Raw genomic sequence first — 17,895 nt, forward strand, 5'->3', positions numbered from 1 at the left:
GCTAGCTCTATCAACAATCCTGATTCAATTTGTGGTGTCAAGATTAGGAATGCTGATATTCATCATATTCGTACAAACTTACTAATTGTACTTTGGAATCACATATGATTATAAACAGCCACTATATACAAATAAAACAATACCATAAACAAAGTGATATATATAATCATCAGTCACATATACCTTTACAAGGGCACCAATAACACCCAAGCTGGTAAGCCTCAGATATTCAAATGGTCTTGTCTTACTTGTTGTATTGAGGAAAGGGTAAAGATACAGAGGTATATGGGCTGCACAAGAATAAAACGAAAAACTGTCACTTTTCCATTTCTATTTAAGAGAATAATGCAACAAATAGATATATTTATAGAATTCAAAGAAGAAACTTCTTCCTTCACAATGCTAAGAAATTAGTAGGCAATATCTCTGTAGGAGACCCATTAAATATGTCAAGAAGGATAACAGGACGAAATTACCATTTAGGAACAATGTCCTTGTATCTTGATGAGAAGCTACACACTGTAATTAAAAAAAAAAAATCAAAGCAAGTGAAAAATAAAAGCATCAGTTGCTTGTGCAAAATGATAAAGGCAGGAGTGACAAAAAATATAACTATAATTCGAATGAATGAATTCCAAATGCAATGAGAATTAGATGAGGAAGTAGCACGAAAATCACATCAATTAACCAACACTCAATGACTTCATGAGCTCTCTCTCTTTACCCTTTCATTCACTTCCCCATGTGCATTGAACATTTGAACATCTTTCCCAAATGTACAACAGTACTACCCCATCTTACTAATACTTGACAAACTACCACAGCTATGAGGTGTTTCACCATGGCTGATGTAAATGATAAATGTAAAAAAATAAAATAAAAAATGATGTTAATCAGATTCAAGCTCTGTTCATATACAGAACAGAGGATATGAAGCTGTTTCAATAGGGGAACAGCTTCCATCACACCTTCAGCCTTCAGCCACAAGGAATGAAGATTTGGCAGACTGCGTTATATAGATTAGGGACCCCATATATGCCACTTGTAAAATTTAGTGGTCTATCTCAACCATATGGTCCACTATTTATGGGTTCTCCCCATTGATTTTCAATGGTTCGGTTGATTTCATGTTGGGTTAACTTCTTAGACTTTTAAAACTTTTTGAAGCTCTATAATGATGACACATGGATGTCGGTTGGTATGAATTTTGACCAGATAGATGAGGACATGGTGAACAAGTCCACCCTGCCACATTGCAGTAACTAAGGGCATGATCGGATGAGTTCCAGGTATGGGTGTGTTAGAACCCAGCTCCCTAAATTATTCAACTTGTAACAAAAAAAGAAATCTAAGCCAAAAAAACCCAAAGATTGAAATGAAACTTACAACTAAGTTGCATGAATGTAACAACGAATTTTGCTTTCATTACATCATTCAGAAAACTTAAGTAACCAGTAAATACAGCATTAATTTGAATTCATCATCGAATAAAGTAGAGGTTTTATGAGAGAAATGTCAACAACTACAAGGTACGCTACAATGGTAAGTTCAAAGATTGCAAAGCACAAATAACTGAGAGGAAAACTTCAGCCTTCATGGAGGGATCTAGTACATCTAATGCTACTGGGAGTTTTAGAGTTCATGTTATTATCTTATTTTGTTTCTTTACCCTTTCCTTCCTAGGCTACCTTATGTTTTTTTTTGGGTGAATAAAAAAATTCATTATCAAAGAGAAAGAGAATTACAGCAGCCCTCAAATTAGGAGGGAGGGGGGAGGAAAAAGAGGGAAATACAAAAAGGCCAAGACTCAGAGAGAGGAGTCAGAAGCCCGAAGAGAGATAGAGGTAAGCCCCCAAGATACAACAATGAGCCTGTTCCTTGGGGTATCAATACAAGTGGAGGGGGGGAGACGAGCTAAGTTTAGCTTTAATCTCAAATAAAATGGAATCCCAAATCTGCTGAAGAGAGCGGGATTTGGTCGTCCATTGCCTGAGGTTACGCTCCATCCAAATATGATTGATGACAGCACAAAAAGCCAGCTTTCCGACCGTGTCACAAAGGGTGTGGCCACCATAAGTCATGTCAACCCAAACCCATTCTCTGTCAAAAGGAAGAATCCTACGGTTTCGAGGCCAGCATTTAGTGAGGATGCCTTTCCATATCGAGGAAGAGAAGGGACAAGCAAAGAAGAGATGATTTGAGTCCTCGACCGCATTCCAACAAAGAACACAGCTTGGTGAGACCGCAATGTGCCGGTGCCGAAGAAAGGCCTGTGTTGGAAGACAATCTGTAAAAACTCTCCAAGTTGTAAAGCAATGGCGAGGGATGTGGAGCTTGAACCAGACCAGCTTCCTCCAAGGGGCCAGAGGGTTGCGAGAGCGAATATGATCCCAAGCGGCTTTGGAACTGAAGGAGCCCGAGCCCGAAGAGATCGGCAGCCAAGTAACACAATCACCCCTATTATGGGGTCTCCTAGGGATAGAAGGCAAAATATTCCAAATGTTATCGAGCGCAGGGCTGGAGGAGTACAGCGGAAACCAGCTACTCGGATCAAGAATATCAGCCATAGTTGTCACGGCGTCACGGCGATCCAAGTCGGTGGAGGGGTGTCACGTCGATATATCGACATGTCGCCCGCCATGGCGTTGCCATGGCAAGCATGTCGACCATGTTTTATTTTTTATTTTCTCTATTTTTAATGTGTTAATAGATGTATACTCAAGCCATGTTTTATTTTTTCTCTATTGTTTCTCAAGTTTTAAGAAGAAAATTCAGAAATCGAAGAAGAAATCGAAGAGGGAAAGAAGAAATCGAAAGAAATCGAAGAGGGAAAGAAGACAGGAAGAAGAAATCGAAGAAATCGAAGAAGAAATCGAAGAGGGAAAGAAGAAATCGAAAGAAATTGAAGAGGGAAAGAAGAAATCGAAGAGGGAAGAAGAAATCGAAGACAGGAAGAAGAAATCAAAGAGGGTCGCCATGGCGTAGGTCGCCATGCAACCCTCTCTAGCGCCAGGACGCCATGATAACTATGATATCAGCCACCAAAGCTGTACGAGAGAGACCAAAGCCATAGATAGTTCTTGAGCTGACTTGATGAAGAAGAATTCCCAAAGGGTGCCAGTGATCAAGCCAAAGCAAGGTGGAAGCTCCATCGCCAATGCAAGATTGGATAGCTCCTTGAACAGAAGAGCGATTAGATAAGATCTTGCGCCAAACCCAAGAAGCATCAGAAGAGGCTGAGACTGTCTAAATTGAATCGGATCGGAGAAGGCCCAAGTAAATCCAATCCACCCAAATGCTCCTTTGTCTAGAAGCAATCTTCCAAATCAGCTTGATTATGCCAGCAGAGTTCACCTCCTTTATCCTTCTGATGCCCAAACCTCCTTCTAGCGGAAGACAGACTGAGGCCCAACTAATGGGCCGGAGAAATCTTGTAGAGTCAGAACCTTTCGAAAGGAAGGAGGATATAAGGGATTCCAAAGACTTGATGGTGGAGTGAGGAAGCCCGTAGATCCCAAACCAATAAATGTAGCAAGATTCCAGAACTGATTTGATGAGAACCAGTCGCCCCACGAATGAAAGAAGTTTGCCTTTCCAAAGTTGAAGTCTTTTCCTGATGAGATCAAGCATTGGAGTGCAGTGATGAGCAGAGAGCCTGGCCGGAATCAAAGACAAACCCAAATATTTGACCGGAAGTAGACCAACAGGGAACCCACATTTTAACTTTAAAGTCTCTTTTTCCAAATCTGAGACTCCAGCAAGGAAGAGGAGGGACTTCTTTGGATTGATCTGGAGGCCCAAAAGGACTTGGAAAAGCTGAAAGCAATGCATAATAGCCTCGAAAGAGTCGATGGAGGCTTTGGAGAAAATCATAAGGCCGTCAGCGAATGCCAAATGGGAGAGCTTGAGGGCTTTGCACTTGGGGATAGGAGAAATGAGATGCTGATCCGTGCAGATTTGGATATGGAGAGATAAGACTTCGAGAGCCAAGGTGAACATGTAGGGAGAAAGGGGGCAGCCTTGGCAAAAGCCCACCGAAGAAGCAAAGTAATCAGCTGGGCTGCCATTGACTAGAGCAGAGAACCGAGGCGAAGAAATGCAGCAATGGATCCAATGGATGAAGGAAGGAGGGAAACCCATCTTGACCAGCACCTTGTCAATAAAATCCTAACGTAATGAGTCAAAAGCTTTGTGGATGTCAATCTTCATAAGGGCAGCAGGGGAGTGGTTCTCTTTCAAAGCCTCGAACAATCTCATTACACAGCAAAATGTTGTCAGTGATATTTCTACCTGGAATGAAGGCCGAGTGGTTTTCACTAACAAGGAGATTCACAACAATCTTGATTCTGAGAGCAAGGATTTTGGTAATAAATTTGTATAGCAGGTTGCAAAGAGCAATAGGCCTGAAGTCCGACATTGCTGAGGCGTCCTCCTTCTTAGGGATGAGGCGGAGGAAGGTGCGGTTAACTTCTTTGATTTGACTCGGGTTGAGGAAGAAACTTCTAATAGCCTTAATGAGGTCTTCCTTGATAATATCCCGAGAAGATAAAAAAAAGCCCATGCTGAAACCATCCGGCCCAGGAGACCCATGCAACTTGAGAGAGTGAATAGCTGTAACACTTTCTGCCTCATTTGGAATAGACCGAGGGGACTCAAGAAGCTCAGTTGGGATGAATTTGTTGAGAAAATTGTTTGGAATTTGACCTTGATCAGCCGATTGACCGCTGAAGAGGTTCTTGAAGTAGTTCACAGCTGTATCCTTAATGTCTTTAACTCTAGAAAGAGGAGAACCATCGGGAGCCACCAAATGTAAGATTGAATTGTGATTGGTTCTAGCTTTCAAAGAGCGATGAAAATAAGCTGAATTAGAGTCGCCCAACTCCAACCACTTGATCCTAGACTTCTGCCTTAGAAAACTTTCCTCTTGGGAAAGGAGCTTGGAGAGCTCAATGGAAGTAGCTTTCTCTTCTTCAGCCAAAGGAACATTAAGACTGTCAGTTTGGAGCTGCAACTGAATGATAGAGAGCTTGTCCTTGCAATCCGAAACAAGTTGGGAAATATTTCCAAAAGTATTGGAGTTCCAATCCTTGAGGGCAGCTTTCACATTCCGAAGCTTCCTAGCAAAAGCAATGAGGGGAGTGGAAAAAGCTTGGACCGGCTTGTCCCAAGCATCCTTAACAGTGGTTAGGAAAGAGGGATGAGAAGACCACATATCAAAATATTTAAATGGCTTGGGACAAAGGAGGTATAAGGCTGGATAGAGAGGGAGATGGGGCAGTGGTCTGAAATTCCAGGGGGATCAAAGGAGGCATGGGAAGAGGGGAAGGAAGAAAGCCAAGCTTCATTAACAACCACACGATCCAGCTTGCAAGCAATACGAGAAGTACCGGACCTTTTGTTGTTCCAAGTGAAAGTAGGACCAGTCCAACGGAGATCATTTACTCCAATATCCTCTAAACAATCATTGAATGCAGCCACGGAGTCTGAATCCAAGTGGTCACCACCCTGCTTCTCATGGTCAAATCTGATCACATTGAAATCTCCTCCTAATCCCCAAGGAAGAGCACCAACTTGACTAGCAACATTCCAGAGATCATCCCAAAGAGAAACCCACTGGAGAGGGTTGTTTAAAGCATAAATAACAGTGCAGAGGAAAGAAGTTTGGCTAAGGCAGTCTGTAAAACTCAAATGAAGGAATTGAGCAGAGGAGGAGAGGAGGGAAATTTTGAATTTTGACGGATCCCAAAGAACACAAATATGGCCATTGGGGTGGTGATTATGGTCGGTTAAGAAGGACCAGCCAGGAGCAATGGCATTGAGAATACTGGCTGCATTAGAGTCTTTGAGATGGGTCTCTAAAAGGCAGCAGAAATTGAAGTGATGGACCCTGATAAGAGATCGAATAGACGCATGCTTGCAAGGGGAATTGAGACCCCGAGTGTTCCAAATAAGGCTGAGATTCATTTGGAAGAGGATTGCGTGAGCAACTTAGGGCCCATCGAGCCTGGAAAGCACACTATGGGGCACAGAAGAGCTACGGAGGCACCTAAAGTAAGCACAGTCCAGAGAAGGCATTGCAAGCCTGGCAGAAGAAGAAGCAGGGGAATTCAAAAGGGGGTGGTCGGGTAAGGAAGAGAAAGTGGAAGAGTGTTTGGGGGCATGGGTCGGGTCGCCCCGAAGACCCGATTGGTTGAAAAAGGAATTAGTTGAACGAAAAGGTGGGATGGGGCCCACGATAGATGAGGTGGAGGGGGAAGAAGAGTTAAAAGCTATGAGGGGGGTGACGACAAAGGGGGGTCCACAGGAGAATTAGCAATAGAAAGGGAAGCAGCAGACGAAACCTGGGAAAGGGGATTATTAGAGCATCTCGCAGGAGCGACATTAGATTGCAGAGGAGGAACAGGCCCCGGCAAGCAGAGCGACAACTCTCGAGAAGAGTCAGGGGTACCTGCAGCAGACGGCGATGCCATTCGTGAGCGAGATCAAGGAGCGACAGAGTCAATGATCCTCTCGGGATATGGTTCCAGCTCTGCTTCAGCATCAGAGGATAAAGCTGCATATCGGTTTTGTCCGCTGGGTAAAGGGGGAGATCCCAAGATGCTAAGCCGATGGTCCTTGATTGAAGCAAGAGCCCTCGCGAGATGCCGGATTTCTTTCCGGCTGGACTTCAGGTGACGGAATCTGGCCCTGGATCGACCCTTGGAGCTGGATCTAGTTCTTCCTCTGGCAATGGGAAGAGAGTGAACCACTTCGGCAGTGGTCGGAGTCGCCGTTTGGTTGATTTCGACCAGAGGTTGCTCAGCGATGGTTGAAGATGGCTCCGATGGACCACTAGGGAAGCAGAGGGCAGAATCGTGCCCAAACTTCTTACACACAAGGCAGTGGGGGGGCTTCCAATCATAATGCACTTCTTGGTCGAACGAAAATTCCTCCCCTTCATTCACTTTGATGTAAGAGGGAAACGGCTCGTCAGCAGCCACTTCAATGCAGATACGAGCATAGGCCAGGCGCAGTTTCCTCATCGTATTCACATCAGAGAATAGGGGCTTGCCTAGGACAGAACCAACTGTGCTTAATCCTTCAGTGCACCAGTAATGGAGAGGAAGGCCAGGGAAAGAGACCCACAGGGAGATAGTGGAGAGATCAAGCCGCCGGAGCTGAAGATGACGATGCCATTGACGGAGAAAGATCGGTTTCTTACCTACAAGCCAAGGGCCTCCTTCAAGCACACGGACTTTGTCAAGGTCGTTTGAGAACTTCAAGATGAAGAAGCCATTATCAAGAAGGAAGGTTTCAAAGGTGCCTTGGGTATTCCATTGTTTTGTGAGGGAAAGTTTGACAATGTGGAAGGGAGGTCGAGAGCCAAGGAAATGGCCAACCAAACAAGCTTCCCAAATTTTGGCCTCATCGGCAAGGAAACCGGAAGGACACTTGGCCGTTTTAGCGCAACCAACAACAGTGGGAGAAACAAAATGCAGAGGGAGACCTTCGGTTGAGGAGGAAGAGGACTGGTTTGAATGAAACATGGAGCTCCATAGAGGAGGAGCAGGGACAGAGTTTGGGTGAGCTTCAGGAACTGGAGCAAAGGCGGAGGGTGGAGGAGGTTCAGAGCTAGGCACAGGAGGGGGATCAGGTGGAGCAGACATCTTGCCGGCAGTGGCAGTATGGGGGTATTTATGTAATTCCTTATATTATAAGCAAGTAAGTCAATATAGGGGAGAGAAATCATTGCACGCACTCTCTTTGATCCCTTTTATTGTATTCTTCTTCTTCTTCTTCTTCTTCTTCCTCTCATCCTCTCCTCTCCTCGTCTCTTCTCTCACCTTGATCCCTTCCATTACTTCAAATTTTTTGAACATTATTGGAATATCATAGTATTGGGCTTTACAGCTGTGAAAATCATTTGTTGAGCTACAACTTGTACATCTGTCTATTAATAAGCTTTATCTTGTAACTTCATTCATTCTCGAAATCTGTAGTACTTGTGGGAGATTGGGTGTCTCCACTAGACAAGAGGTGATTAAAGAGAGTGTGGTTGCCACTATGTCAAGAAATCTAGTGTAATTGGCAGTTGGCACCTGGACAACCAATCGTGTCAAGGTTTGGTTGCTACCCTGAAAGCAGTTGAGAGATAGTGGAAATCTAAAGATGAGGGGTCTTTTGTAGTGGACCCCATTTACTTGGGATAAGGCTGTGTTGTTATTGTTATTGTTGTTGTTGAGATCTTTGGTAGTGGATGTAGGCAGCGAGTTTGGCCGAACCTTGTGTCATCTCTCTCACTGTATCTCTAGTCTTGTGATCAAACACCCATTGTTTTCATCATTGGAAAGAATTTCAAGTTTCATTTTAAACCCCCCCTCCTTGAGTTGCTACCGGTAGAACACTGCTGGCGGCTAGTGACCATCAGATCATGCACAAGAAATAAGGGTTTTGAACAAGTGCTTAAATCATGCAAGTCATATGGCTGCGAAATGGGTTTTGAGAGGATTTGATCTTCGAATTTTCAATCAAGAAAAATCAGAATTAATATGAACTGATACTGTGGTCCAGAAAAGAATTCACTTTAGGTTGTCGCTAAGGTTATTTTTGGCTTCGAAGATTGTAATGTTTCTTATTTCTGGGGGTTTCACTTCTTCTAGGAGTTAATTGATGTTTTGGATTCAACAAATGTTTCAACCCACATCCTGCAGTTTAATTTATTCAATAAACAGCTGAACATCAAAGTTGTTTGACCACTGAATGGGGATTAACCCTTTAACACAAATTCTAAATTTCCCAAAAAAATATAAATTTAATCACAGGGAACATTGTTGTCTTAGGCTTGTAAAGGTTTAGATATGTTGTAGAGGGATCTGTTGTTTGAGTCCCTCTTATAACATGGGTTCGAATTATTAATATTATTAGCATGGGCTGGGGGTGTTCAGTCAAACAGCGCTTGGTCTATTATACAGCCCTTAAAACCCTTCAAAATATACAGAAAAATAGTTCGAGCAGAACTTCCTTTTCTGCAAACACTGCCAAAAATTTCAGAAATGACTGAAACACAGCAACAAATTCAGAAGCTGGAAAGGAAAGTTACAAGGCATCAAATATAGAGGAAAAGATACAATCACACCTTCAGCTTTCAGCCATGAGGAATGACAATTTGACAGGCTGCATTATATAGATTAGGGACCCCATATATGCCGCTCATCAAATTTAGTGGCCTATCTCAACCATATAGCCCACCGTTTATGGGTTCTCCCCATTGATTTTCAATGCTTCGGTTGATTTCATGTTGGGTTAACTTCTTAGACTTTCAAAACTTTTTGAAGCTCTATGAGGACACATGGAGGTCGATTGAACTAAAATTTGACCAGATAGATGAGGATATGAAGAACAAGTCCACCAAATTTAAGCCAGCCAGATTGCAGTTACTAAGGGCATGGTCGGATGAGTTCCAGGTATGGGCGTGTTAGAACCAACTCATTAAATTGTACATCTTGTAAAAAAAACAGAAATCTAAGCCAAAAAACCCAAAACTGAAATAGAACTTACAACTAAGTTGCATGAACGTAACAGAAAATTTGGCTTTCATTAAATTATTGAGAAAACTTAAGTAACCAGTAAACACAACATTAATTTGAACTCATCATCCAATAAAGTAGAGGTTTTATGAGAGAAATGTCAACAACTTCAAGGAATGCAACAATGGTAAGTTCAAAGATTCCAAAGCACAAACTACTGAGAGGATAACTTTTTGACATTAAAAGGAAAAATTGACCTGAAGTAGAGCGAGTGCATTACAAACTCGGTTGGATGCTCCAGGTGTTAGTGTTGGCGGTGAAAGCACAGGATATATTGATACTATCTCCTGCAAAAGAATTATTCAATAATCATCATATCAAATTAAGTAATATAATCCCTGAATGCAGTGAGACAAATACACAATTTCCTCAACTTCAGTTCATAATTCACAAATAGAGTGCTCTACAACCTAAGGAAGACAAAAGGGCTCACACAAGGTACAAAAAGCAGATACAGGGGATAACTGCAAGATGCAAACACCTCACCCCACCCCCACCCCCCCAAAAAAAGGCCACATGTACAACCAACAAACAACATTTGCAGTAGGCTATAAAAACCTGAATAAACTTTTGAAGAAGATATAACATAGTATATTCTCAAAGAAAAAAAAATATGACGAGGATGACAGATAGGATAAAATTGCACAAGAAAGATTTCATGAGATTATTATCACTTTCATGACGGCACAACCCAGAGCACCTGCCTCATAAGAAAAAACCCTAGTTCTTTCTTCTACTTTTTTTTCTCTTTGGCACAGGGATGGGGGGCAGGGGGGTTGGGTCAAAGAAGACATCAAATGTGACAAGTATATGACTTGAGCAGATCATTTCCATGAGTGACACATCCACCTCTAACCAATCCAGTATATTTTGAACAAAATACAAATTCAGGGCCGGTATAGGTTCTATTAATGGACCCCTGATAAGAACAAAATCAGATGTTGCATTGAATCCAGAAGTAATATTGAATAGAAATGGACATTTGAACAAGAGAAACAGACCATGCAAGCTCTTCGTACTTCATTTTTGGGAAAGTGACCTGTGCATCCTCCATTCATAAGATGGGATCATACCACTCTGGTATGACTAGAAAGTAGAAACAGCCCATTTACCATGCTATCCTTCCAATGTGCAACCTATACTTTTTTAATGACTTCTCTAATGAAACGATAAAAGTGCAGGATTACGATAAAACCATCAAATGTGCTCGATGCAAATAAGTGGATTCATAGCGTTTTACATTAAGAGCAGTAAAACCCATGTCCGTCCTTCCTAGGGTGGCGCCGTCGCCACCCGAGGACCTTCTCTCTCCCTCCCTCCCAACTTTTTCTATCTCCTGCCCTCCCTCTGTTGGTCCCCCAACCTCTGGCCTGTCTTGGTCCTCCCTTTTCGGCCATTCCAAGTCTCCTTCCGATGATGGTCTTCGCCTACATTTTGTACCTCTCACCTTCATCAGCTCCTCCAAGGTTGCCCAATACGATTCTGTCCTCCTGGTCAACAAAGCTCGTAAATGGGAAAACTGTCTCATTGGGCATCTTATTGGTAGCCAACCCCCCTTCCTCATAGTCAAAACCTCTCTTTCCAAGCAGTGGAAACTACTGGGTTCAGTTGAGACATACCCGCTTGGCAACGACATTATTATCTTCAAATTTTCTGATGAGTTTGGCAAATCCCGTGTACTCGAAGGTGGTCCGTGGAATGTTGGTAGAAAACCAATCACCCTCAGGCAATGGGATCGATACCTGCAACTCAACAAAATCGACCTCAGCTCAATCCCTCTCTGGGTTTCTCAGCCAGGTCTTCCGCTGCACTTTTGGTGTGAGGATGGTCTCAGAGTGGTGGGCTCTGTCCTTGGGAAGCCCATCTACTCAGATGGAAGAACAAAGAAAAAGACAGCCTCGCCAATGCTAGAATCTGTGTCGAAGTTGCCGCTGATGCCCCTTTACCTTCCTCCATCACTGGCATTGATAATGAAGAGTTCTCCTTCCAGCAGCCCGTGAGCTTCGACTGGTCTCCCCCCTCCCCATTATGCTTCTTGCAAAGTTTTTGGACACTACCATTATAAAGGCCAGCCCCGCCCTTCTCCACCTTCCATTCCCCTTCTTCTGGAATCCTAACCCCCCGTCCTCTCTTGAACCCCTTGACCCCATCACTCCTTCAACTTCTCTCACCCCAGCCATCGGCTCTCCTGGTAACCCTTACTTTGGCCTTAAAAAATCCATTACCTCCCTCTACCCTCCTCCCATCGCCTCCTCCCTTGTTGGTGCTACCTCTACTTCGCCCTCTTGAGGTCGGCGTCTGCGTCGGGCTCATAAATCTGTTCACAGCTGTGCCTCCGCCTCCACTTCCCCTCACGGTCACACCCCTGTTCCTCCCCCCTGTCTGTTGGTCTCCGACAACCTTAGAACCACTGGTCACAACCGATTCCTCCCCTTGGAATCTAGCCCAACTTTCTGTCTCTGGAAACATTGTTGTTCTTGCCAATCCCACTTTTCCCACTGTTGTGCTTACCTCTTCTATTGTTGTCGTGTCCCCTCCTACTATAGATCTCCTCATCCCTCATTTGACAACCCTCCCTCGATTCCTCTATCCTCCCTCCCCCCTCTCTTGCCTTTTCCTACCGCTAATCCTGGGGTAGGTCCCTCTTCCCTCTCTTCTCCTTCTTTACCCATCCCACTTATGACTCTTAATCCTGCTGGCCTTAATGGGCCAGCCCCTTCGCTTGGCTTGCCTCTCCCTTCTTCTACCTGTTTTCCCTTTGACCCATCCAGCCTGGCCCGCCCTTCTTTGGCCCCCACCTCTGGCCCTGGGTTGATCCCTCCTGCGCCCCACCAGGACCCCCCTCCGTCTGATCCCCTCCAGCCTCCTATTGTCCTCCACCCTCCCCTTCGTGTTTACCACTGACACACTAACTCTCCTCCTTATCCTAAGAAGCGGCCTACATAGCCTATTTCATGCCCAGCATTGAGAAGATTTTGCCTCTTAGCATGGATATCAGAGGTCATGCCCTCTGCCATGACATTTCAGATCCTTCTACTCCTAGGTAGCGCATTTTGGTCGAGGTTGGGTCTGGTTGCCTTGTTGTGGTCTGGCTTTTCTCTTGACAGTGTGTTGTGGTTGGATGGGGCTCTTCCCCTTCTCTTTTGCCTTTGCCTTCCTCGCTGTAATGTCTGGGCCTTGTTTGTGCTTGTATGTTCTCTCCCCCTCCCCCTTTTCCTTTCCTTTGGTAATGAATTTGTTTATTCATCCAAAAAAAAAAAGAGATAAAACCATCAATTTCTAGTCAATTCCCTCCCTCTTCTCTACTAGATAACTTGTCCATCCATTCAGCAGCCAATCTCTAAAGACTCCCTTTGCTTCAATGGGAAATTTTTTCCAGAAACCTCGAGTATGAAATATCTTTGGATTTCTTTGCGTGTTGTTCTTCTCTTTCGATTTATTTGCCCTTTGTTCTTGACAAGGAAGCATTTTATGCATGGCTTGATGCAAATGCACTACCTTGGATCGACCCAAACCCAGTTGGGAACCCAAATGGAGATAAACCGGGTCCAGTTTAAGTGTTGGGTCTAGTAGGATTTTAGGAATTTTTTTTTTTTTTTTTTTGGGTGAATAAAAATTTCATTACCAAAAGAGAGAAGAAAGAAGAATTACAAAGGGCCCCAAAACAGGAGGGCCAAACCAGCTAGCCTAAGCATTAGCCGGAGCAACCAAGGAAACATTGGAGAGACCCCAGGATTGGACAATGGTCCTGTTCCTAGGGGTGTCTTTACAAGAAGAGGGGGGAAGTAAAGATAACTTTGCATTAATTTCAAAGGAAATGGGGTCCCAAATCTTCTGGTAAGGCCGAGAGTTGGAAGTCCATTTTCTCAAATTGCGCTCCATCCAAATATGATTGAGGGTAGCACAGAAAGCCATTTTCCTGACCGCGTCACAAGTAGAGGAGCCAGCAAAAGTCATATCAATCCAAATCCATTCTCTAGAGAAGGGAAGGACACATCTTCGAGCAGGCCAGTATTTGAGGAGAACACCCTTCCAAATTGCAGTTGCAGTAGGGCATTCAAAGAAGAGATGATTCAGGTCTTCTTCATTGTTCCAGCAGAGGCAGCAGGCACGAGAGACTAAGATTTGGCGGCTGCAAAGAAAAGCTGGAGTAGGGAGACAGTTGTTGAAGACTCTCCAGGCTGTGAAGCAGTGCCTAGAAATGTGATGCTTGAACCAAAGGAGTCTATGCCAAGGAACCAAAGGGCCTTTCAGACGAATAAAATCCCAAGCAGCCTTGGAAGAGAAGGAGCAAAAGCTATTAGAGGACCAAGTAACACAATCACCTCTTGAAGCAGCCCTTCTAGTGACCAAGTGGAGCTCATTCCAGATAGGAGTAAGGATAGGGCCAGATATTGGAGGAGCCCAACCATTGTGGTCAAGAATATCGGCAACCAAAGAAAGTCTATGAAGGCCTGAGGAGTAAATGGATCTGGGGGTAGCCCGGTGAAGAAGAATTCCCATAGGATGCCAGTTGTCAAGCCAGAGCATGGTACAAAATTTCGCGATATATCGCCGATATATCGTGAAATTTCGGTAATTTCGGTAGGGCCGAGACGAGATGGGCTTCCAAAATGAAAAAAGTTCAAATTTCGGCAAAATTTCGGTATATTTTGGTATATTTTGTAGAAATATTGTGTATTGAGCAATATATTTTGGTAAATTTTGGTACATTTCGGTATATTTCGGTAAATTTCGTAGAAATACTTTGTGTATTGAGTATTGAACTATTGACTATTATGAAGTTTATGAGTTATGACTTATGCGCTTATGACTTTATGAGTTTAAACTTTAAACTAAAGGCTACATTTGACTTTATTTTTGTTTCATTACTTTGTTTAAATTTATTATTATGTCTTTTAGTACTTAAACAATATGTATTTAACTATTTTATACAACAGGGTCCGACCGTATACAGTCAATCAAGGGTGCAAACCCAAAACACCACTTTGAGTTCATTTTTTTTGCAATATGAAGGTTTAAATATGTTTATTTAGCTTAAATAAGGGTGTCCATGAAGTATCAGGCCTAGATATGGCCAAATACCCACCGAGATGGACTCCTGAAATATTGCAGAAAAAATGCAATATTTCGACGAAATTTCGGATATCTCGGTAGGCCGAGATACCGATATATTGCGAGATATAGTACTATGAGCCAGAGGTAAGTAGACTGACCATCACCAATGTTGGAGCGAATGACTTGAAGGACCAAGTGACGGCTGGCAAGGATTTTCCTCCAAACCCAAGAAGCATCAAATAAAGGGGAGGCAGTCCAAATGGTATCATGACGGAGGGGACCCGAGTAGATCCAATCCACCCAAATGCTCTTTTTTTTTTAGACTATCTTCCAGAGAAGCTATTTTATTTTATTTGGGAAAGATATGTAATCTTTTATTTTTGGGGTAGCTATTAGACTTAAAGGGAAATTTCCAATTTGAGTTTTATTGAGTTTCTATTTTAGTTAGTCTAAGTTTTAGGAAGTAATTAAGAGCCTTTTATTTTTCTTTATATATGATGTAATTCCCCATCGTTAGAGACAGGTTTGAAGAATGAATTGAGTTTATGGTTTGAGTAGCCTGAGGGCTGTGTGTGTGCACTCTTCCTTCGCCCCCCCCCCCCCGGTCCTCTTCTTCTTATGCGATCACTCTTCTCCCCTCCCCCTTTTCTTCTAATGCGATTTCTTCACTTCCCCTGCAACTCTAACTCTTCTATTGCTCTCTCTGTGAAGCCCACCATAGCAGATCACCACCTTGGTCTGCATTATGGCTGGAATAAGGAAAAGAAGCCATCAATATGTTGGGACCATAGTTGTCAAGGCGTCGCCTAGGCGTCCAGGCGCCTTGGTCGCCTTGATTTTGGACCCTCTCCAACGTCTTGGGTCGCCTAGACGCCGTGACAACTATGGATGGGACAGGAGTCCTTCATGGGTGACAATTGTATCATGGATCAAGATTCCACTGCTTTTTAGAAAACAACAGCAGAAATTTGAAATGCAAGTCATTTCCAAAATTTTGTCTTGTATTTCAGTAAAATAAATCATTTTTTTGTACCAGCACAATATCCTTTTGCTTTTAAACAATTCTAGTAAAATATTTTCATTGAGGAAAAACAAAAACTCGAGAATTTCAATGTGACGACAACCTATTCAAAGCCCAACCACCCATCATCAAACCACTATAAGCTAACTACAATGAGGAAGGAGGTTTTGAACCGTAATTATAAAGCAAAAACAATCTCCAAAGCTCATTGCAAGGCCAAGTTTATGGGAGCTTCTCGATGAATGTAAACTGTATTTTGTGCCCATAGTGTGAATTTTCAACTTGGATCCCCTGTTGATGTTCTCAGTCAAAACTTTGCTGCAATAGTCACCAGAAACATAGGACCTGAAGCACCCACTCCTATTCTATTTCTCTAAGATAATCCTCTCCAAAAAAGTACACCAAAAACCACATGGAATGATCACATCCATAGACCCACTTCGCTACATAGATAGCTTTGTGTCTCCACCATTAAATATATCAGCAAGAAATCAACTCAAGAAATGCAATTAGGTGACCTCCTTGCAAATTTCAAAGAAAGATCATGCCCCAAACATAACCACAGAGGCATAAATCAGCACAAGGACAACAAAATAGATTCCACAGGCCTAGGTCATCTACTTCCTGGAGCTGTAACCAACACTCAATGCACTAAATGGTATTTTTCCAAATCATTCATACTGTACAAAATCCTCACAAGTTTTTATGATGCAGAATTTCAGCAGAAGAAAGAAGATAAAACACGCCAGAATAGCCTGCAGTTTGGTCTGGTTCAATTCTGCACCAATTATTTGTTAGAGTTTATGTAATAGGGGTACTTTAGTCACTGGTTTATTGAAATGTCATGTTGAGTTGTAATTTTTATCTTTTTTTACTTTTTACCTTTTGCCTCCCTAGGGAGGCATATGTAATTTCCATGAACTGATTAATGAACGATATAGGGGAGAGAAGTCGATTCTCTCTTCCTACGGTTCTCCCATCCCTTTTTTCTTTGTTCTTCTCTCTTCCTTCTCTTCTCTACTCAGCAATTACTTCCTTGTTCCTTGTTTGAATTGATCCATACTTGGTTTCTAACTTTATTTAGTTCAAATTGGGCCTGTGTAACTATTCACGTGTAACCAACACTGAATTCACGTTTACTATTCATGCCCAGTTTTTATTTTCTTATATTAAGTGTTAGTAGTTGGCGGGATTTTATGAGTCAGCCTTATTTCAAGTTGTTTTCCTTTATTTTATGCAGGGTTTTAATTAGTGAAGACCACCTCAATAACAAGCTATTGGCTAGAGAAGTTTTAAGCTTAGTTTGAGTTTGTTTTTGAGTCTTTTATATAAGATTGTAAGGGGCTTCAGCCCTGCACACGAATTTATGAATGAACATGAAGCTTTCAGCTCAATTGGTTATGTGGATCTCGGACCAGTCTTTGTGGATTCAAGGATGTTCTTGCTTAGTGGATTCTAGGTGGACTACTGTTGGATTCAGTAGTTGTTCTGCTGTGGACTCAGCATAAGATCAGGTGGAATTACTGGTTCATATCCTTCTTTTGTTTTCTCCATCGATCAGGTTAGTTTTCTGCAACTTTTCTTTACTCTGGGCAAGTTAATTCTCTCTCTTATCTTGATTCTAGTTGCCATAATTTTATACTGTTCTGCTAATAAGTTTCAGCCTTAGTTTATCTTTATTTTCTATTCTGGTTTTCCTGTTTCTTATTCTAGTCCAGATCTGTTTTAAACCTTAAAATACCATCAATATCTAGGAGTCCTACATCTATTCCTTTTCTTCCAATTCTCAGTTTCTGGTTCAGTTTTCTCAATTTTGATTTCAGGCAACTGATAAGCTCTCATATTGCTGTTATTCCATTACATCAGATCTATATCTAATTCTGTTTTAGACCATTAAAGAACCTGCTATTGAATTCTGGTTTTCTGTAAGAATCTTTTAGTTTCCTATCTTAAGAAGGATTTCTCTTGTATTTAAAATCTGACCATCGGATTGCTTCCAAATTTTGATGGTTTGTTCCCTATACCGAATAGAGAAATGAACTGAAATATTTGACCAATAGCAACTTTGCTGACTAAGATATTTGACTTTCTCTTTGTTGACTTAATTCCTAATTTCCTGCGATTCTGGTCTAGTTGGGCTTTCTACAACCCTAACCCTTCGATGACCTAGAATCTCCATTATTTTCATTTTTGAAGAAATAGAGGGCAGTATTACAAATTAAATGAGAAGTCAGAAAGGATGATGACTCC

General features: G+C 42.5%; 1 protein-coding gene across 2 annotated transcripts in view; it reads right to left on the reverse strand.

The window, feature by feature from the left end:
* Positions 1 to 17,895, reverse strand: part of LOC122639882 (CCR4-NOT transcription complex subunit 9-like) — a 43,673-nt gene that overhangs the window by 13,705 nt on the left and 12,073 nt on the right. For both annotated transcript variants that reach the window (XM_043832902.1, XM_043832901.1), the window contains exons 3-5: positions 9,764 to 9,853; positions 477 to 519; positions 184 to 290 (exon numbers count right to left, since the gene is read on the reverse strand). In XM_043832902.1, the coding sequence (XP_043688837.1) occupies positions 184 to 290; positions 477 to 519; positions 9,764 to 9,853 (240 nt within the window). The remainder of the gene's footprint in view (positions 1 to 183; positions 291 to 476; positions 520 to 9,763; positions 9,854 to 17,895) is intronic.

This window comes from Telopea speciosissima, chromosome 9 (genome assembly GCF_018873765.1).
Source record: "Telopea speciosissima isolate NSW1024214 ecotype Mountain lineage chromosome 9, Tspe_v1, whole genome shotgun sequence".
NCBI lineage: Eukaryota > Viridiplantae > Streptophyta > Magnoliopsida > Proteales > Proteaceae > Telopea > Telopea speciosissima.